The sequence below is a fragment of the Topomyia yanbarensis genome, chromosome 3, assembly GCF_030247195.1.
Source record: "Topomyia yanbarensis strain Yona2022 chromosome 3, ASM3024719v1, whole genome shotgun sequence".
In the NCBI taxonomy this organism is placed as follows: Eukaryota; Metazoa; Arthropoda; class Insecta; order Diptera; family Culicidae; genus Topomyia; species Topomyia yanbarensis.
Genome location: NC_080672.1, coordinates 22,973,067 through 22,994,644, shown reverse-complemented (window position 1 = coordinate 22,994,644; position 21,578 = coordinate 22,973,067). Strand labels below are relative to the sequence as shown.

General features: G+C 38.5%; 2 protein-coding genes across 4 annotated transcripts in view; one reads left to right on the top strand and one right to left on the bottom strand.

Annotated features, from left to right (window-relative positions):
• Positions 1-21,578, bottom strand: part of LOC131689305 (uncharacterized) — a 237,287-nt gene that overhangs the window by 163,066 nt on the left and 52,643 nt on the right. For all 3 annotated transcript variants that reach the window (XM_058974298.1, XM_058974299.1, XM_058974296.1), the window contains exon 2: positions 18,899-20,493. In XM_058974298.1, the coding sequence (XP_058830281.1) occupies positions 18,899-19,070 (172 nt within the window). In that variant the 5' untranslated portion in view covers positions 19,071-20,493. The remainder of the gene's footprint in view (positions 1-18,898; positions 20,494-21,578) is intronic.
• Positions 1-21,578, top strand: part of LOC131689303 (thioredoxin domain-containing protein 15) — a 229,001-nt gene that overhangs the window by 177,668 nt on the left and 29,755 nt on the right. The window lies entirely within an intron of this gene.

The following is a 21,578-nucleotide window of genomic DNA, read 5'->3' as shown; positions in this document are numbered from 1 at the left end:
TAGTACCGCCAACTTGCCCCGCGAGAAGCACCGCCAACTTACACCAACCGCATATTTAATAAAAAAATATTTAAAAATAACTTTTGTTTGTGGATAGATGTAATATCTATACGGATACAGAAAGCTCATTTCACGCACTATCGAAAAATATAATCATTCGGGATATAGATTGAAAATCGTCCTAAATAACACAAAGTGCTTAAAATTTAGAAAATTTACTTGGTATGCTCTAAAACATAATATCGCCCACAACTTTCACAAATCAAAATATTTTGCAACCAAAACACATTGGAGAATAGGTTTCACATAACTTGAGGTACACAACGAGATGCAGCGCTATATGTCTAATAGAAACGGAGCAAAAGGGATTCCGCCAACTTACCGCAACCGCCAACTAGCCTCGGGTTCTCCTACCCAGAAATAAGACCAAAAACAAGCAATCAACTATTATCGCTGCAACGGCTAAGTTTAGGTCAATAGTACCTTCGGAGAATTGATTGGATGTGATATGCTCTTTCTTTTGATATTGTGCGTTCACAGATTAATCCCCCTATAGGTGAGATATTTTCATTAATTTTCTTTTAAGTGATTAAATTGAGATGATGTCTTCAGCAGTTTTATAGCTTTCCGAACAACTTTGTCGAAGACACCAAGTGCCTGTTTTGTATGCTTTAAAAGTTATGGCCTGTTATTTATCGTTCAAAATATTAATGATCTGTTTATATTTACTAAAGGGCGAACACGAAATTATTGCGACACCGAAAATGTCATGCCAATTTTCTTATAATGTTTAAAATCAAACCAAAATTTTAGGGTAGTTTTATACATATATTTACTTCAAAAATCAAAAGAAAAGTTAATTGATGGAGCCTTGAGTATAAAATTGAACGCATTTTCGCTTGATGCCCTCCATCAAAGTCTTTACAGTGTCATCCGGTACCAGTTTCTCAGTTTTTTTTCCATTTTCTTAACATGTCCTTCTCGTCTTTGACTATCGTCTTGTTCTTCCGAAGTTCCCGCTTCATCATTGCCCAGTACTGCTCCACCGGGCGCAGCTCCGGACAGTTTGGCGGATTCATGTCCTTTGGAACAAAATGGACAGAATTGGCCTCATACCACTCCAGGACACTTTTAGAATAGTGGCATGATGCCAAATCTGGCCAAAATAGCGGAGCTTCGTTGTGCTGCTGCAAGAACGGCAAAAGGCGCTTCTCGAGGCACTCAGATTTGTAGATCTCGCCATTTACTGTGCCCTTTGTCACGAAAGGCTCACTCCTCAGTCCGCAAGAGCAGATGGCCTGCCAAATGAGATATTTGGAGGCGAGCTTCGACATTTTCTTCTTCTTAAATTTGTCGTCCACATAGAACTTGCTCTTGCCAGTGAAAATCTCCAACCCCGGAATTTTTTTTCATAAAACGTTTATTTGACACGGCATTTGCAAAAGCTTTTTTACGCCGGGGTTTTTTTTACATAACATGTTACAAAGGTTCTTAAGACTATCACGTTATAAAAAAAATCACTTTCTAATGCTAACACTGAGGATAATCATCATTTTGAATGTTTTAATTATACTCTATTTTCTTGAATTTCATTGTAAACCTATTGATAGTTTTTCTGTAATCTTTGTTTATTTTTTTTCTTTATTTATATCGTTTTATCTAACTTAACTAACTGCGAAGAAATCTAAATTGTTTGTGGGTAGCAAGGTAAAAAAAAACTAGAAACATTGTGGGGATAATTATATTTGAATATTTATTGTTTTCAGGAAATGATAAATATGGCTCATGTATGTAAGATCTCGTAAAGCGAGGATATCACGAACAGGTACATAGGGTGGTTTTCTTCTGGCTCGTAAGGAGTCTATTAATTGGGATCTGGCTTCACGATAATCAGTGCAAGACCAAACAACATGTTCAATGTCTTCGTAACCCTCTCCGCAAGCACATTGATTATCTTCTGCGATCCCAATACGGCGGAGATGCGCATTCAACGTATAATGGTTGGACATGAGTCTAGACATCACACGAATGAAGTTTCGACTTACATCCAACCCTTTGAACCATGCCTTCGTTGATACTTTAGGGATAATTGAGTGCAACCACCGTCCCAGATCTCCATTGTCCCATGATGTTTGCCAACTAGTAAGCGTCCTCTGACGAGAAGCGCTATAAAATTCATTGAAGGCAATAGGTCTTTCATAGATGTCACCGTCCAGCGCTCCTATTTTGGCTAAATTATCCGCTCTCTCATTACCCGGTATGGAGCAATGAATCCACACTAGGGTAATTTGATAAGATTTATTTGTTAATTTAGTTAAGTATTCTCGTATCTTCTTCAAAAAGAACGGAGCGTGATTATAAAGCTTTAATGAGCGTAGTGCCTTAATTGTGCTGAGGCTATCTGTGAGGATGAAATAATGGCTCGGAAGTAAAGTATCAATGATTTCCAGACTATAGTGAACTGCTGCTAGTTCGGCTGTATAAACGGAGGCAGGTTCTGCAAGCTTGAAAGAGGACCCCGGAATTTGCTTAAAATCCGCTTTTATATACGTTTCGTCGTCCATCACACAGCAGCCATATTTTGTCAGCATCTTCTCGTAGAGCTTCCGTGCCCGAGTTTTAGCCGTCGATTGTTGCCGCTCATCGCGGTTTGGGAAGTTCTATACCTCGTATTATGTAGTCCAGCGCTCTTCTTTGCATTCTGGACGTAGCTCTGCGACATGCCGATCTCTTTAGCCAAATTACGGCTTGAGACGTTGGGATTTGCTTTAATCATCCGCTTCACCTTTCCCTCCGTCTTTTTGTTCTCCGGTTCCGGTTTTCTTCCAGCTCCTTTGCCGTGGTCCAACGTCAACCGCTCCTGGAACCGCTTCAACACTCTGGAGATGGTGAATGTTCAACATTTTTCCCAACTGCCGGTGCGACAGGTCAGGAAATTCCAGGTGTTTGGAAAGAATTTGTTCTCTCGACTCGCGTTGGTTCATCTCCATTTTCGTTGAATCGAAAAACATGACTTCGAGTTTGACAGCATGTAAACAATACACATCAATGAGAAAGTGTGCAAAATTTGGTTGATTTTTATCCAATGGTAAAAAAGTTATGCCCTTTTGAATGTGTCGCAATAATTTCGTGTTCGCCCTTTAGACCACTCCACCTTTTGAAAAAGTTTTGAAATATACATGGGTCAGCTCAGATTTTGGTTCTAGGTGTGAAACTTTCGCCAAAAACGACTTAATTTGGAAATAATTTAGAGGTGTCTCCAATCAAAAATCGTGCTTTTGCTATATTTCCATAGTAATATCACTTACACTCTGATTTAATAGGCCCTACATGCCCACATATCATCAAAGGTTGTTCCTTAGACATACATTAACATGTTTTAACAGGTGAACATAGTTCTAATCGAATTTTCCCCAGGCTACTCATCCACATAATTCATTGCATAAAAGGCTGGCAATTAATATAATATTTAGATTTTTGACATTTTATAATTTTTAACCTACGAAATTCTCCGCAAACTCTACAAGGTATTTATGTATTTATGAAGATACATTGGCAGACGCTTTTCAAAAGTGTTTTCAATGCGTATTTTTCGGGCTGCACTTTTAATTCCGAAGTTTTCTGATGATTTAATTTTCTTAAACTGAGAGCTAAAGAACTCATGAGCCAAGACATTCTCTTTGAGCACTTCGTCGACCTGGACAATTGGAGCGAAAACTTTCGGTTGTGCAAGTAATCTGCGCGTCATGTTTCCATTGAAGCTATCAGATCCTCCAATTTTCACCCGATTCACTGTGTTCAATTGAAAGAGGGAAGAATGATAGCTCAATTCCCCCATCTAGCCTTGCAACACAAATCGGACATGCATGTGTATCATGGTTACCGACGACAGCATTCGCAATTTTGCCGGTAATTAACATATATCTGACAGCACTATCAGAGGGGTTTCTACTTTTTTCAGTTTTAAGAACTACTTCAGATCTCTCATTAATTTCATCGACCTCTTAGTAAAACTTTTCAAGCATCTCTTTCGTTAGTGTCATTGTTTCATTCGTCCAAAGCATCGATCGTATTCTGCAGAACACATTCGCATTTCACCATATCTCAGCACCATATGTAGTCTGAGGCAGCAATGACATCGAATATTCTGACATCCACGAATCATCCTAACCTACAATTCGTTGCTGATGATAGCGAATAAAACATATCGATCGGTCGGGATTCGACGGATGTTCATACTCTCCAGTGGGGTAACTGCTTGTATCACAACTCCCGGCTCAATCATCCTACTAACGTCACATTTCGTAACGTCACGAAAAATTCACTGAATAGGAAAAATAATCCCTAACCCAGTTAAATACTGTAGATAAAAAGCTGCACTAAAACATTCTAATTGAACATTTTTAATATTTCCACATCCCTAGAGGTCAAAACCGACCAACTAGCTCACTGCGACTGACGCACCCCGTAACAAGGAAAACAGGATTGCTTTCGAAAGGAAATTAAATTTAAACGCATCTGAAGCAGAACTAATTTTAAGTTTTCATTTCATTTCTTCGCGGCCATCTCCTCGCTCTCACCAAACAACTGATCAGCAGCGCACAGCAGTTTGACGCTTCCATGCAAACGAACCAGAAGAAAAGCACTCTTCGTTGCCGTTGGTGCCGCCGCCCACAGCCACCCGGTTCAAAAAAGGAAAGCGCGTCTGTTTGCGTCCGTGAATGACGCTATCTCGGAGCACTCGTCCATCGGCAGTCAGCGCTGTCCAACTTCATCGACGTCCTACACGTTGGAATGAAAAGTTTTTTTTTCGCGTCGGGGATTTCGGCTCTTTCTCTCTGTGTAGGCTCGTAGCTGCCATTTTGCTTTAGGATCACTAAAAGCACGTGTCGGTAATTTTCTGTGCGACACCATATTCATTGCTTTTGTAATTGCATTACCGTTGTATTGCTGTTAAACTGTCAGAAAAAGTTGAGCGGGAATATAATGGAGGCAGATAAACTTACTGTATAGAGTGTTTTTTATTGGTAGGCAGTCAAAAATTAAATTAAATTCGATAGTTGATCTGTTGGATTTTCTGAAAATACTGCGTATGAAAAACAAAAGAACAAGTATGACCGATCGAAACGAATAGAATTGTTTTGAAAATGTGTCGCGTCGCAACCGCATTGATTATGTTCGGGCCTTCGTTTGGTGATGTAATTAAAACTCATTGAAGCTCTAAAAATTCCGTAATATTTGTTCACAGGTCACAGGCCAATCCTGGATGATGCAATAGCTTATTTGCTATAATGATACAGTAATATCTGTATGATGTTCGGAATACTAATGTCTGTTTCCCATGTGCTGTATGTTTTTTGCCTTCTCACCTTCCATTTCAATTACTTTTGTTGCCGTTCTGTTCATGATTGGCACAATATCTAATGTCTTCCTCTGGTATATTTTAGAATATTTGTCGTACGTCCATCTAACCCTTACTGAATGGATGTCTAGTTAACATGTTTTATTTTTCTGTTTCCTTTTTCTCCTTAGGGAGAGATATAGCATAATGTATAGAAATACATTAGTACACGCGAAATCACAAAGGCGCTAGTGTACACGGCATACAAATACCCACACGATAAAAAGAACGCGCAATATAATATACAAACGCTCGAGTCTTTCGCAATAATAAGAACCCGGTTGCAAACGCGATCATTCAGACATACCTACGCACACGATCTCATAATCATGTAAACGTGCAGCCGATTCAGTCAACGTGGAAGCACAAACGAATTTATAAACTTGTGCCAACATGTAGACGCCCGCTGTCGCGCGATTACTAATCGTACTCGTTCGAGAATTCTCACAAGGGCGCCGTAGCATAGTGATTTAAAATAGCGTTTTGAGGTACTTAATTCATTGAAGTTTTTTTTTTAATTTTGATTATACAGGTTTTAACCTTAGGGTCATTCGCCTCTTTTCAGGTTAGAGAAATCTCTTGAAAAAAACTCGAACCATATGTGCAGGATTGGGAATCGAGCCCAGGTGAGCTGCGTACAAGGCAATCGATTTACCAACTACGCTATGCCCGTCCCCGATTCATTGAAGTCAAAACTGTCAATGTTAGCGATTTTACATGTTCTACAATGTCTGTTGGAGGGTTAACACTGATATTGACTGATTTTCTAACAGGTGATGTACAATTTCATCTCGGTGCGGTTTATCGTATGAATTTTAATTTCAGGATATGAAAAAAGAAGCAAAAGATACACATTTTTCGTATAACCATTGCATTACCAGACTGAATATTTTTAAATATTCCATACTGCAGTACCACCAAACCTAATAACGGTTATTTTGAAGGTTTTTTGTCGTGACTAACAAGTTACCTTCCGATATAGGGACCCTGCAAAATTTCGGAAGAAATATCATGCTTTTGAACGCATAGATCATTTGTTTACTGAATGGAATTTATTTAGCATTTTGTCGAAAATATTTGTAGCAATGTTGCACTAAGTTTTTGAAATATGTACGACATGCATTATCGACTGAAAAATAGTATTTTGAAAAATATTTCGAAAACGGCTTGGAAAAAGTGTACATTTGAAGCCCATCTCAGACAGAGCCGTCAATATGGTGCATCAATCAAACAATAAAATGATGAAAAGTTTTAAATATAGGCCCGCACAGATTTTTTTTGGCATTCGTATTTGGCTGCTTGGGGCAAGCGGAGGGCTGTACAATACTACGAAAGAAATGTTTGTAAGCTGTACAATGTACACGCTTGGTTTTTGTCGTTACTTGCTACTATCAGAGGTATCATTTTCATTTCATGTTACGAAAAAACAGATTTTGAATCATCTGACCGAAGCTCATTCGTGATTGTTTTCAGGTAATTTCATGCACCGAGCCGCAAATCTTGAGCAGAAAGACTAGTGATTTCAGTCGGTTTCAGCAAGTCCATTTGTCAGATGTCCGCAGAGTGTGTGTTAACGCCAGGAAAGAAGGTGATTATTAAGATTCGCCACCGTGGATTAATTTGTGCAGCTCCCACCCGGAGAATATTTTCTTTGGCCAAAATTATCCCGTATCAGCGCTATCAAGCCAATCAAAAAATTAAATTTGAAAATCTTTTCGTTCACCAACTATTTTTTTTCGAATGGTTTGAAAGATGCATACATATGGAAAAAACCGATTTCAAAACACCCGACCGAAGCTCGTTCCAAATTGGTTCCCTCTAGCTACATCTACCACCTAGAGACCATTTTCTTTGGAAAACTAATTAGCTCTTATCAGCACTATCAAACTCTCAACCAAGAATTAAATTTTAACATCTTTTCATCCCACAACTAGTATTTTTATTTCCGACGGGTCGAAATTAGCATACACACACACGAAAAACACAATTTTAAATCATTTGACTGAAGCTCATTATTACATGCACCGAGCCGCAAATCTTGAACAGTTTTTGTTCGAAGCTCCTCCTCTTCGATGATGAAAGTAAACTAATTTCATTCGATGCCCAACTGATTTGGCTTCGAACGCAAACTGAATCAAGTATAAAACCGAGGGTCGTATGCGAGTGCGGCATCATTCGTGTGTTACACTCATACTGGCAACATACGCTTGTCTGGTCGCGATATAGGAGGAAAAGTTAAGAAAAAACAAGAATCCCGCTTGGTCCATCGTGTGCAGAGAAAGGGTTACCACGCCGAGCGTGTCTGTGCCGGAGCACCCGTCTTCCTGGCAGCAGTGAATATCTTGCCATCGAAGTATTGGAGCTGGCAGGAAATGAGGCCCGTGATGATAAATAGATCAAAAGAAAGCCTGCGCAAATTAATATTCGTTCTGCTGCTAATGCGTGATCGGCACCTGATAGATCACAAGAAAGCTATGCAGAAGGCTAAAACCTTTGCTGGGCAGAGAAAATTACTATTAGAGATGTGTTCCATGGTATGACGTCAAATTTCCTATTTTCGTTGATAATCACCTAAATGCACTGATTATTCACTGTGTCTAGCATAATTATGACATAATTTACGAGAATAATTCGATGGACATTTTTATTTTTCAGCTAAGGAGCTGAAATATTTCCAATTGGGTCATTAAATGAAGAATAAAATAATCCTTTTATTTCATAAACCGCTAGAACTCATCTTTCTAAATATAACAATATGTTCAACCTTTGAATTTTAAAGTTTAAAACCTCGAAATGATTTTCAATTCATTTTTTAAAAAAAATATCTTCCTTGACAGTGAACTTGGCAACATGGGACAGCATTTTTGACAATTATCCCAGCAAAAGGATAGTAATCAAGGTAGTTCAATAGAAGGTGTGGTTGCGATAATTCAATTTTGCGTACAAAAAACTTAAAAATAAATTGATTACGTATTTTTATCGTCAGCTGCATCGGAAAAAATAGTAAACAGCATATGGTTTAACGATCCAATTTATACCTTTCAAGAAAACCGTTTGTTTATTTCAACGATTTCTCTGACGTCACAGAAAACTGACATTCGCGGAATAGAAAGCCTGGTTAGGGTAAGCCATGAGTCAAACGAATGATGAGAAAAACCGGTTCGCACGTATACTTACTACTGTCGCTCTCTCGCTCGTTTTCTTGCCATGTACCTTTTCAGTCCTTTCTGCTTAGTAGCATAACCAAAACGAATATGCGTCTTTCCCCCACCATCTATTTAGTGGCCAGTGTTGCCAAATGCATTTTCAGCTTTCCATCAATAACATTCCAACAATATTTTCAAAAGATTTTGCAGATTTGAAAAGAAGGAAAATAGTTGATGAAGGAAAAGATTTACAAATTTCAATTTGGTCGTGACTGCAACCAGCATCTTAATACAGGGGCCCTTTTCAAAGTTTCACAAGAAACAGGTGTTTTTGAATCTGGAGCGCACCGTGGTGAATTTATTACGCCACACATAATTGAAAAACCAGTAACTGGAGTGTACATTGGAGTCTGCTCTTTGGTTAGTTTTCTTCTGGCAAGCGGTAGTGCGGGTGCGATTGACGGTTTGATTAGTACTGGTTGTGTGAAGGAGATTATGTTGGTTTATTGAAGTTTAAGTTTCCGCTGATGGTTTGATACTCGGGGCAATCTGGGTAAACGTTTCACATATCATCATATATGCTGCTATAAACACAGTTTTATAACAATCCGTAGAACCAGATTAATTGTATAACATGTGCATAACGGGATTTTCATTTTACTTATTTTGTTTGCGAATTTCACTGCTCAACAAGTGAAATGCCCCGTCAAAATCCTAGTACTGCATTTGTTGTCGGTTATTATCATACGTGACAATTGCAGGGTTATTGCGTAGAAACCTGGTTGGTTAAAGTTTGAACATATTATAATTTATTTTATTTGAACATGCCATGCTATAAAGTGGCCTATATATAAATATCAGACATACCTGATAGCTGATTTTAATATAACCATGTCGAATATAATAAAAATTGCAGCATTCGAACTATCAGCCTGTGTATTCTACTTCACTTCGGTTATGTCTCTGACATTACCTACCCATCTTTTAACATGTATTAAAATCATTATTGTAACAACATAAACTTTAATGCACGTAATGAGCCTGACCTGTAGCTTACCCTACTACTAACCACCTAAAACTCCGCTAGGAACCATATGTCCCCAAAACAAGAGCTCAACCAAACACATATCAAATATTTACGCAGCAGATCAGAAATTTCGTCGCCCTTGCAATTTGATGAGATTTATTACGTTTTAATTATGTGTGTCGTCGTTGGGGTTCTATTAACGAGCGTCAGCGTTAATATAAATAGCTAAAGCCTGATATGGCTTTCTATGCCACGCGGAACACAATACAGTCACTGTTGCTGGTCATAAATTAACAAAATTTACGTAATGTAATATAACCAAAATCCAGAACTAATACTTATTATGTTTTAGGTACTAAGAAAAAGAAACCCCCAATAATGACAGGATTATGCTTAAAATGATAATAATAGATAGTTATCCGTTGGCTTTTGGATGTGATTGGGTGCAACTTTGTATTCATATGGAATGTTGTTAAAACATCACTGATTCACGGTGCAGCTAAACGGAAGGCATGATTCGATTCAGATCCTATAAGCATAGTAAAATTAAGTATTAACATATAAACGTTTGCTCTTGTATGTAACAGCGAAACGAACATCGAATCAAAAAACATTTACATCTGTAATAATCATCATATGTTTTCAGTTGGATAAACGAAACTAATTGAAAAAGTAATTAGACAGCTACAATCGTTTCGTTAATGGCAACAATCAAAACTTTTCCACGTGATACTATAGGGAAATAAATTCATGAAAGATTGATGAAACAAATATAATAAACTTGAAATCAGGGCAAGTTGATTTGGAACGCAATCGTCGCCTGTTTCTAGCAGAGCCAGTGTATTCATCTCTGTCGCAAAAGTTACAGCGATAAGGGTCGTCACCACAGTCAGAAAAGTTATAATTAAATATCTGCTTAGCGCCCAAACCAAGGGCGAAAAGTTGACAGTAATTAACAAGAATGAAATGAAAAGTTGACGATTCTTGGCTAGGCTAGTGTAAACATAGTGTCATTTCACAAGAAGAGTCAGACTTTGAAATTCGGTGATCACGTCTTCATTTCGTTTGCATTAAGTTGTCCGGCACCACTATCCCGTCTTCTGTTGGTAATAATTACGAAACAAAAACATGCTGCTTCGTCAGTTAACTTTTTTGACACAAACATCGGCGTGATACTGAAAGGGAAACCTCAACCCCCCTGAAGTTATCGCATGTCAGTAACGATATTCAGACTACCGCCAAGACGGCTAATTTTTAAATACAAAACAAGCGTAAACAACCCCGCCCTCTTCGCCAAAAATAAGTTTCGTGCAAGTATCTCCTTCCGCTACAACTGGTAACAACCGTCCATTTTCCGGATCACATTTCGTTGCCCCTGTTTCCACTACATTTATGTAGGCATAACACACCTCTCCATCATCATCGCCAGCAGCAGCAGCAACAATGTTGGCTTCGTCTCGTCATTTCAATCGTTGAATAGGCAATGTTGTGCACGCCAAAATTGTACATCCAGTTGTTTGACAAATGTGAAAGTTTTCAACGGGGGGTTCCACCTTAACAATTTGGTTTTGATTTGGACATCGTGCTGAGTTATGGGCTGACTGAATCTTCAGGTTTCATGACTTGTCCATCGTGTAAAATTTACACGTTGTTGAATCACCGAAGTATTGATGGTCAGATTATTTTAGTCATTCGTACCACTGAATTATTTTATTTTCGATATGTATCTCAATACTTCCGAATTAAAAAGTAGCTGCTTCAACTAAACTGCCTCCAAATTTAGGCGTGCGCAATACTGATTGCAGTCCCAAGTTTCAGTCATTGGTAGACCATTACGATCCATGTGCAGAATTGGTTCGTGACAAGGGGAGCCATGATTTGCTATTAATGTTATTACTATAACCCTACCATTTCACAGGTTACAGGCTTCCATGTCTCAAGCCAATAAAGACCAGTTCACGAGGAAGCACGCGTTGCCAGGCTAATAACTGAATAAATGACCCGAAAGGGATAGGAATATTCGCTAACATGAAAATTGGTCGCATCGAAAATATGTCCCCAAAAAGATGTTTCAAGTTATAGAAATATCACTTTTCGTACCCGGTTGTGGGCCACCTTAGAAAGCATTACATATTACAGTAATGACCCGTTTTTTATGAACCAACCGAAAATTTTTTGTTGATAAACCTATCAGTGCAAAAAATGAATGACAATGTATTCTGTCAACGAAATTTAACAGGTTATCTCCTTTAAAGCCCGGTGACAAAATTATGCTTTGATTAATTAGACAAAGAGCGTTGGTAGTTCACTGCCATCCTACGCCTATATTCTGATAACTAAGGAAAACGCGATCAAAACTGAAAATAAAATTTGTGATCTGGGAGAAACGGTGGATTCACAGTCTAAAATGACGTTCATATTCATCGTTTCTATTGTAATTTGTCCAGTTTTTCATTAGAATGATTCAATTTACGGAAGATTTTACCAAAAATGCTCAGTGGGAAAAACTGATACAAATCGGAAAATCCTGAGCTTATTGGTGTAGCCGCCCATGAAGATGGGTGGTTTGAGCCTGGGTCTGTGGCTTTCGACTAGTATGACCTATTCTTGTTGGTTCGGACAGATTGATGTGCTCCTATGAATAGATCAATTCGCTTTGATGACATAGGAGATAACCACAGAGAACAGGAACAAGACAATAACTGATTCAATTCGAAGTTTGCTTAGCGATGACTCAAGCGCGCTGACAGAAAATCGTTTTATAGGAGTAGATAAACTAGAGAACAGACATAACAGTCTCTGAGACAAATATGCGCTAAATTGTATCCTCCGGACCGGTGTTCACAGACAGTCCGCCAAAATAGTCTTTGGTTTAAATTTTGTTCGCAGTTTGGTATGAACTACAACACAATAAAAACATAATATTACCAAATATACAATACTTACTACATACGGCATCTCTTCCAATCGTTATGTTTTCCACGGATAATATGTGAAAGTGTGTTATTTTATCATGAAAACACATAGCCTTGATTTTTTTTGAGAATTCAAGCAAAATGTGATTCTAGTTCATCAAATACCTTAAATAGGACCAACATTGGGTAAACTACCTACTACATTTTCACTGCTACCTAACAATGCAGAACCCATTACCTTGAATATAATGCCCGTAGCAAAAAATCGTAAAATTTATTTAAAAATTTGCTTCACCAACCTTTATATTATTTCGTGTAAATACTAGCCGCCAATCTTAACCTGTAGAATCGTGGAATCAATGGACGCTACGTATATTAGTTATTCACAAAGGACTACTCCGTCTACGTGCCCGCCAACGAAGTTATGATCGACGGTGTGGTCACCGAGATTCGAATTGATCTGACCTAGATATACTGAATCACGGGGTTTGCTCTTTCAAGGACTCCTTGCTCTAGTAAGCGAAGATTTTGAATGGCAAAGACCGGGTGTGGTAAGTGCGCAGTGAACCCGTGACTCCTGCAGTAGGATTGCTGCAAAGTGTGCCTATTGTGGGAAGAGTCCGGTGCTTTGGTTGGGTACCGGATTTAGCAACTGTGTTATACCCGCCCCCTCTCAATAATAATCGAATTAGCTCATTCAATGATCTTTGCTATATCTTTAAGGAGGCCGCCTACTTTACTGCCCATGAATGCGGTATGTCCCATTATGTTTCTATTGAATCGACAAAACGACTGATAAATTTTGCAATAATTTTCTTTAAATTTGAAGTACACTACAGGTCAAAAGTTTAAGTTCACTTGCTTTTTTTAATTTTACTTAATTTAGTGGGTTTCTCAGTAGGTTTTGTCAAGCACTTGCGTCTTGATTATATCATGCTGCTACACGCTACTGGTCAGAGTGTAGGAGGAGGTTTGATGTCTTAGGGTGACGCATAGATCACAAACAAACTTGTTATGACAGGTTGTATTCTATCGATGCGTCGAGTACATAATACGTGTAACATCTTAGTGCTGCGAGAGCTGCTTTTTTATATTTTTCTTTATTAAAAAATATTAATATTGTCATTATCGAAAAGTAAAAGAAACTGCATATTTTATGTGTCTATCGTAGAGAAATAGGTCGAAAAATAATTATAAATAATAATAATTAATAACAATCAATGGAGAAAACCATAGCTTTTTAGTATTACATTAACATTGTAGGGCGAACTTAAACTTCTAACCGGTAGTGTATTTTGTATCACACAACTCTAACAGATATTATTTTTTTGTATACTTTTACATTTGAGAACAGCACCATTTATTATGAATAAATATGAATTGGGCTGACAGGGCTTCAGAGTAGTCTTCTAGCGCTATGTGTATAGTCTCGGTTTTCCGCCCCCTTGATATTCACATTGGCTTTTTTTTTCAGTTCGACTTTGGAACAATAATTTATTGTGATCTTGGAAATAGCACAGTCATTTTTACTTATGTTATGACTAAATCCAAATATTTTATTAAGTAGTTGAAGATTTTACCGCAAGATTCGTCATCGAAGACATCGACTTCCTGTTAAAAACCATGCACATTAAAGTCAGTCAGATCATATGTTCAAAGATCAAAGAAAATCCGATAGAGTATTCTAATGAGCTCGGAAGAACTGACAGATATATTCAGTCGTCACAGAAATCTCAAAAGTTCATCCAGATTTGGTAAGCATTGTGACATTCTATCAAAAGCAAGCAAATGACATTGCAGAAGATTTACATTATTTAATAAAGGATTGCCATGTCTACATGTCCACGCACAAAGTAGAGATCGACGGTGTATCACTATTTGCTGTTAAAAGTCCCTTTTGGTGTAATATGCGGCTGCATTACTGCACTGCTATTAAAATGCTTTTTTATCGATGTGCATTCAAAATGCTGTTTACTAACAAGAAGTTTTAAATAGATTTTCGAATACTGATTAGCAACAGTTGTACTTACGAATTGCTAAGATACTGCATAAACATCTGATATGCAAATAATATGTTGCTTTACAGTATATACCTATGCTTGGTGGTTACCTGTGTTATAAATACTGAGAAGTGTACTAACATTGGATTGCCTATTGTAAAGGAAGTCCACATGGTCTATTAGCATGCTCCGCGTACAAACAACGCTCGGAGAATCTGAAGCATTACAATAAAAAATGCTCTAAGCAATTTTATGCAGCAAAACTGATGAGAGCGACAAACTTCAGCACGACGAAGTATTCTAATCTTCTGCCTTACGAAGAGTGCAACTCTGACATCCCCTTGTTACTGCTCTTTTGATCAAAACAAGTTTTTCGAGTTTATCGACCTTAGAACCGCCGATCGAAGTTTTATTTGAATTTGAAACACCATAGATGTTTTATTTGGATAGTCCAACATAAAGACACCATTGCTCAACAACACATAAAACTTGTTGCATCAAATTAAAGAGTGTGTTAATGCGAATACCGGTGATCATTATATGATAATCATAGGCAAAACCATATATCCGAAGCCCAAGCTCATTAAGTTTCTTCAAAAAGCCATTGGCGACAAGGTTCCATATAAGTGGTGACAGCACACCACCTTGAGGACATCCTCAGACACTCTATTTCATTATCTCTACTTATCTGAACGATGAGCACAGATGTGGGTTGCTAAGCATTGTGTGTATCCAGAGTGGTAGTAGTCTTCCCTCCCCCCCCCCCTGATATGCATGTTGCATTGCATGCAGCGGGTACTCGCCCAAACTTACATCCCAAATGTGGCGGTTGATTAAACACCGACCACCTTTGGGAACTTAAAACTTATTAAATCTACTAGTCTAGTTGTGACTTGAGACATTTGTTTGTAACCTAGATCCAACCAATCCTGCACTAAGTTGAATCTCTGGTTGAAATGTCACATGAGATTTTTGGTGTTCCTGGAAGCGTTGGAAACTCCTTGTTTCTTCTGAAATGTCAAAGACCAGGTGCTGTTTTCTTTGTTTTTTTGGTAGAGCTCCCTCTTGTCGGTATATTCGAGACCCCACAAGAGAGAAAAAATATTGTAGCCAAGACACAAACAACCGATCATGCAGACGAAGAAGACGCGAAGCAGTTACACCGAAGCCGATACTAGCCGATAATCTTCGCTCACTGGAGTAAAAGGGTCCTTGAAACAGCCAATCTCGTCCGTCAGTAGATCCACGCATGCCAAGTTTAAATCGATAACTACACCATCGATCTCAACTTTCGGAGCGGGCCTGTAAACGCGTTAGTTCTTCTTACAAATTTGTACCGCCAGTAACGTCATTTGTTCGCTTTAGACAAAATATCATAATTCTGAGCTTATCTAGGCGAACTTTCGAGACATCTGGCACAACTGAATATTTCTGCATCTTGCGGAATATTAGAATACTTAGCGGACTACCATTGATCCGAAAGAAGGTAACATATGGTCGAACCCAGTTCAATGTGTTTTATTTTAAATGGAAACTCGGAGTCTGATGGCACATCTTGTTCGACATCCATTTTAGTATCATTTGGGTCATTTCAGAAGAGTTTATTTGCGGCCCTTGGACTGGTAATTCAAATCTAATGATATGCACCGTAATCAACAATTCACCAATCAGTTAGGAGTTCCTAAAATTGTCTCCTCAGTATACTTGATATACGGAAGAGTGCCAATACTTATGGTCATCCTGAATTTTCAAACTGGACTCATCTCAAAAGTAATGGCACCTCGAAAAAAAATCCCCATGCAAAATTTGAGCGCAATATAAAACAATGTCATGAAGCGTCGAGATCTGGTGTAATGTTGAAAAAATGCCTTAGTGGCACGAGAATATTTTTGAATTGAGATAATGCTTGAGTTTTGAAATCCATGAAATGCCGAAATCTAGTGTCAATTCGAAAAAATAAGAATTTTTTTAAATTTTTATTTGAAAATCTCGGTTTAAAAATTAAAAGTACCACAGAGGCAACTTTTGTGAGAAGATGCAGGATCCGTTGTTTCATGCATTTCTAAGACATTTGGCATAGAAAATAGTATAAAAGCAGCATTTTCAAACCCCAGTATCAACTCAAATCCAGAATTTTTCAAGTTCTATAAAGGCTATCTTTAAAAAAAATATTTCAGGTTGGCACTAGATCTCGACGTTTCATTAAATCCTATGCCCCTTAGCATCAAAAATTCGAATTCAATTTCTGAATATTCTAAGAGTTCTTTTGTGTTTTTTATTTTGCGCTTTGGCTGTTTTCTTCAATCCCTTAATCGTGTCCGATTGAGCAAACATTTTTCAAAGAGACTTTCTTCAAGGTGCGAATGCTGTTGAGGTGCATCCAGCCATTAAATTTGATGGTCATTTCCCATACATGACATTGACACCCTAATATACAGTCTTCTGAATAGATGCTCCCTCCGTTGCCTTTAAACACCTGTCGTCAACTGTTCTCGTAGATATACACTAAAAGATTTGTGGTTGGAAATTACGTGAAATGAACGACAATTTAAACATGAATTAAGTAGGGAGTAGGTGTTTCCATGTACACTAGACTGCCCAGAAAAATGATGAATTTTTGAAAACGCAATCGGCCCACCCCTAATTAGATTCCTAGTCCCACCAGGAGTACTTGTACCAAATTTGAAGTAATTCGGACAAGTCTAGCTACCGGACCAACGTGCCTGAAGTTTGTATGGGATATTTCAACAATTTACATGGAGAAAACCTACTAACTCGAATTTTTGTCGCTAGGTGGCACTGCATGTATCGTATTATCCCTGTAAGTGAAAATAAGAAAGATTATTCAATTGTCTACAACTTTGTCGAAGACTGCTAGTGAATCCGGCTTTTCTAAAAGAAGTTATTAAACTTTTAACGAAGTGATGTCTGAGTCAGTTTTGCATGGGGCCTAGCAGTGCATGGTTGTGTATCAGTACTCGATTCCCACGAACTATGAATTTTTGTGAAATAATCGATAGGTTTAGCCAAATAGTATGTTCAGAAGAATTATAAGACATAATACGAGTTATGTTTTGGTTGGAAAATTTTAGTTTCAAATGTGACCGCATAGAGAGCGCCAACACTAACTTTTCATAGAAGAGAGATAGAATATCACGATGTTCGGAAGTATTATTGCAAAATGCCTGTTCTACAACTTTGTAGAAGACACCTAATTTCTATCTCTTTCCGTTGAAAAGTTATCGTTGGCGCCCTCTATGTGGTAAAATGTGGAACTTAAATGATCTAACCAAAACATGGCCCATATTATTTATTACAATTCTTCTGAGCATACAATAGAGCTAAATCTTATGATTATTTCACAAAAGTGTTTAGTTCGCGCGGATCGAGTACTGGTACACAACCATGCACTGCTAGGCCCCATGCAAAACTGACTCAAACATCACTTCACTAAAAGTTTAATAGCTTATTTTAACAAAGCCGAATTCACTAGCAGTCTTCGGCAAAGTTGTAGACAATTAAATTATCTTTCTTATTTTTGCTTACACTGATAATACGATATATACAATGCCACCTAGCGGCAAAAATGCGAGTTAGTGGGTTTTCTCCATGTAAATTGTCGAAAAATCCCATACAAACTTCAGGCACGTTGGTCCGGTAGCTAGACTTGTCCGATTTGCTTCAAACTTGGTGCAAGTACTCCTGGTGGGACTAGGAATCTGATCAGGGGTGGGCCGATAAGGATCATTTTTTTCCTGTCACTCTAATGTACACACATTATTTTTTGGAGGTCGAACTGAAAAAGAAAGCCAAAGTAAACACCAAATGGCCGCAAAACTGAAACTTCACCAAGGGCGCCAGGAGACCACGCTACGGCTCTGAAATCACCCTAGAAGACATTATTGCTGTACGGTCCACCGTTTTCGCGCGAATATTTTTTCGCATGTTTTTGGCGAAAAAAACTACAGTGCCTTGGCGGGAGCCAACCCGGCCAACCACACTCTGTGAGCCTGCATATTTGTTAAACAAAGTTCTTCGACAAAATTCTACTTATTTTGCGAGGCAACTCACTTGTTACTTTGAACTGAGCTTCAAAGTTTAAATATCTTTAAAACCATAGATCAGCATATTTTTCAAAAATATTGTCTTGATTTTTTCAGTTCCTAACAAAAATATATTTCGAGGTTTAGGTTTTTCTGTTAAATTCGTTTCAGCACAAACCTTCAACAGTCACTTACATACAACTCTCTCCGCCTAGATAGTAGTTTTAAAATTCAATTCCAATCTTTATTAAGTGATTTGATTTTTCCTCTATAATTCACTTATGATAAATATAACTGATCAAATGTGACTAGCACTCCAACATTTGGTAGATCCAAACAAATAATAGTATCTGAAAATATACTTACAAGCTTTCGTTTTCTCAGCATTGGCGACCCGAAGATCCACAGCCAGCAACGCCATCATTGTCAACAGGAGCCAGTTAACCAGTATCGATCGCGCCGGCCCCGTCGACCGCATTGTTCTTGGCCGCCCGATCAGGGGCGGTGGCCTCCCAGGACCGCACGAGGTCGGTGCCATAGCTGCAGTTCTACAGCACCCGGACCAGTTTCACGATCGTTCTCCTCACTGCGCTCTTCGCGAACCGTGTGTTGTTTGATATTTTAATGGCAGGATTTATGGAGACACGTGTTCGATTTGTTCCATTCGAATCCAATTTGGCGTGAGGAAATTGTTTTCATCCACCGAACAAAAAAAAATACATTCACTAACGATGAGTTACAGTCACTGAGCGGGAAATGTTTTTTGCCGTTTCTGCAGCCCAGAGGCATCTGCCGATGAGTTTGATGCAGCCAAATTGGCATTAAAGTTGAAAGTTTTTTTACGTCTCATTGCTATTCTGCAATGAACTCGTTTGGGAACTGGAACTGCAATATTTCGCCAATTTTAGTACCAGTAAAAATGGCTTGAACTGAGGCTCCCTCCTTCTGGCGCAAACTTAAAACAAATTGCATGGAAAAATGATTTTTGCACGCTTTTCTACTGCCACACTCCTAACGTCACCGAAAATGACAGGGCAAAAGCTTTCACTAAATTAAATTTTACTCAAGTTACAACTTGAAATTATTCGTTCACCTGCGCACTTGTTCACAATAAAAATAGTGTGAACTATGAAACTATTCACGAAAACTAAACCTGTGCTTTCCTACAGCATACGTACACTTCACATCATCCCACGTCGGTTTATTTCGTGCTTTTAATAAACAATTTGATATGTTTTCATTCATTCATCGTCTAGCCGAATAACGCCCCGTGGGTGGTTTCTAGCGTACGGCAAACCGCCAGGATACTTACAGACCCGCTCGAGTACTGGTTACTACGAATGTGTATTATTTAACCAACACTCTGTTTGTAGGCCTTCACTTGAACCTCAATACACTTCCTACCATTCGGAATGTTTCGTTCACTGAATTGGCGCTATTCACACAAACACACACACAGTCACCCGCACCGCCCACTCACATCTGTAACTCCGCTATTGGATGTGTTTTTTGCGGGCTCTTTTTCCCCCACTTCGCGCGTGCTGTAAAGAGGCTATTGTTTTTCGCCAAACTGCAACTCCTCACCGGGCGGGGGGTTGTGGAGAACGCCGACTCGTTGCTCGGGCGTATCTTTTCAATCAATTGCCGTAATTTATTGCAGCATGATTATTCGGCGGCGCGCTCGCTCGCTCGCTGCTGAACAACCGAACCTTTCCTTTTGAAGTGTTGTTGTTTTTTGTGTGTAAGTGTGCTGTTTTCGCTTGCCAGCCAGCGTTGCCGTTCGCAAATTAAATTACGTTCATTAATTTTTATTCTGACGGGTCAGGGTTTTGTGGTAGAATTTGCTGGCTTCCCGGAAATCTCTACAGACGCTTTTAATCTGTTTTATCGGCGCTTGGCTTCAAGGGGCAATCCTTGCACACATTCGCCAGGATGTTGACATGTTGCTGTGTATTTACTCGCTGCAAAGAAAAGTTCGAAGGGTGAATGGTTAATAATGGATTCGTGAATATTGTAACGAAGTAGTTGGGGCGAGCATCGGAGCAGGTTGGCCTATAACATTTTGCATGAGTCATATTAAATTGTGATTATGAGCACTTTACTTAATGAAAATTTTAACCATTTTGTAAAAAATCTATTTCAGATTTCGGTTGGAAAACCCTGTTAGAAATTAATTTTATTCCTAAAGTAACTGGCCTTGTGACTTCCAGAGCAGAAATCCAAAGTTGATGAATGGGACTGGGATTTACACAGTCTGATGCTAGTTAGTATCATACTTTTTTAGCCGATACCAATCGAACGCAATGACATTCGATGTACTTGCGTAACTTTACTTGTTAAAAGTTTAGCTCTGTCATTTTTCCGTTTGATTGAGTACCACTGGGCGTAGCTATCAATCAGCAGGTTATGTTTCCAGTATGTTCGCGCTGGAAAAAGCAGAAGTTGAAAATAGATCATACAAAAGTTAGTATTTCACTAATTTTGTCAAAAATTACTCACTAACTTCAAAGTCACAAGAGATAGACCAATGATCGTTTATAGAAAGATATTTTTCTTGACAAGGCGAACCAGTATCTGGAGTTATGTTAAAGTTAAAGTAAGTTTTTAAGTCATTTCAACTTCGAATGTGCTATAAATAGAGATTGCTGATCTTCTATACCAACGGTTTCAACCCTTTTCGTATCAAAGACCACTTCGAATTCACAGATTAACATGAATTTTAATTTTTGTTTTTGTTATATTTGAAATGACTCAACGCGTTAACATAACTGCGCCGTGGAGTTTTTAAGTTTTTACCTTATGTAAAGTTAAAGAAACAACACAAAGTTACTGCGAACAGTAAGGTCTTGTGGATGCAGCATGCTGCTACGTATTGAGAACTTTTTTTGGCGGTGATGTATTAGCTGTGTTATCCACCACAGCATGGGAGCCAGTCCATTTGTCTACTTTCACATTCTCATTCACGTCCGTTGATCGGTACAACTTTCATTATGTTCGTAGTTGCAAGATCTTATTTTTTTCTTCCTACTATTACGGATCACTGTTG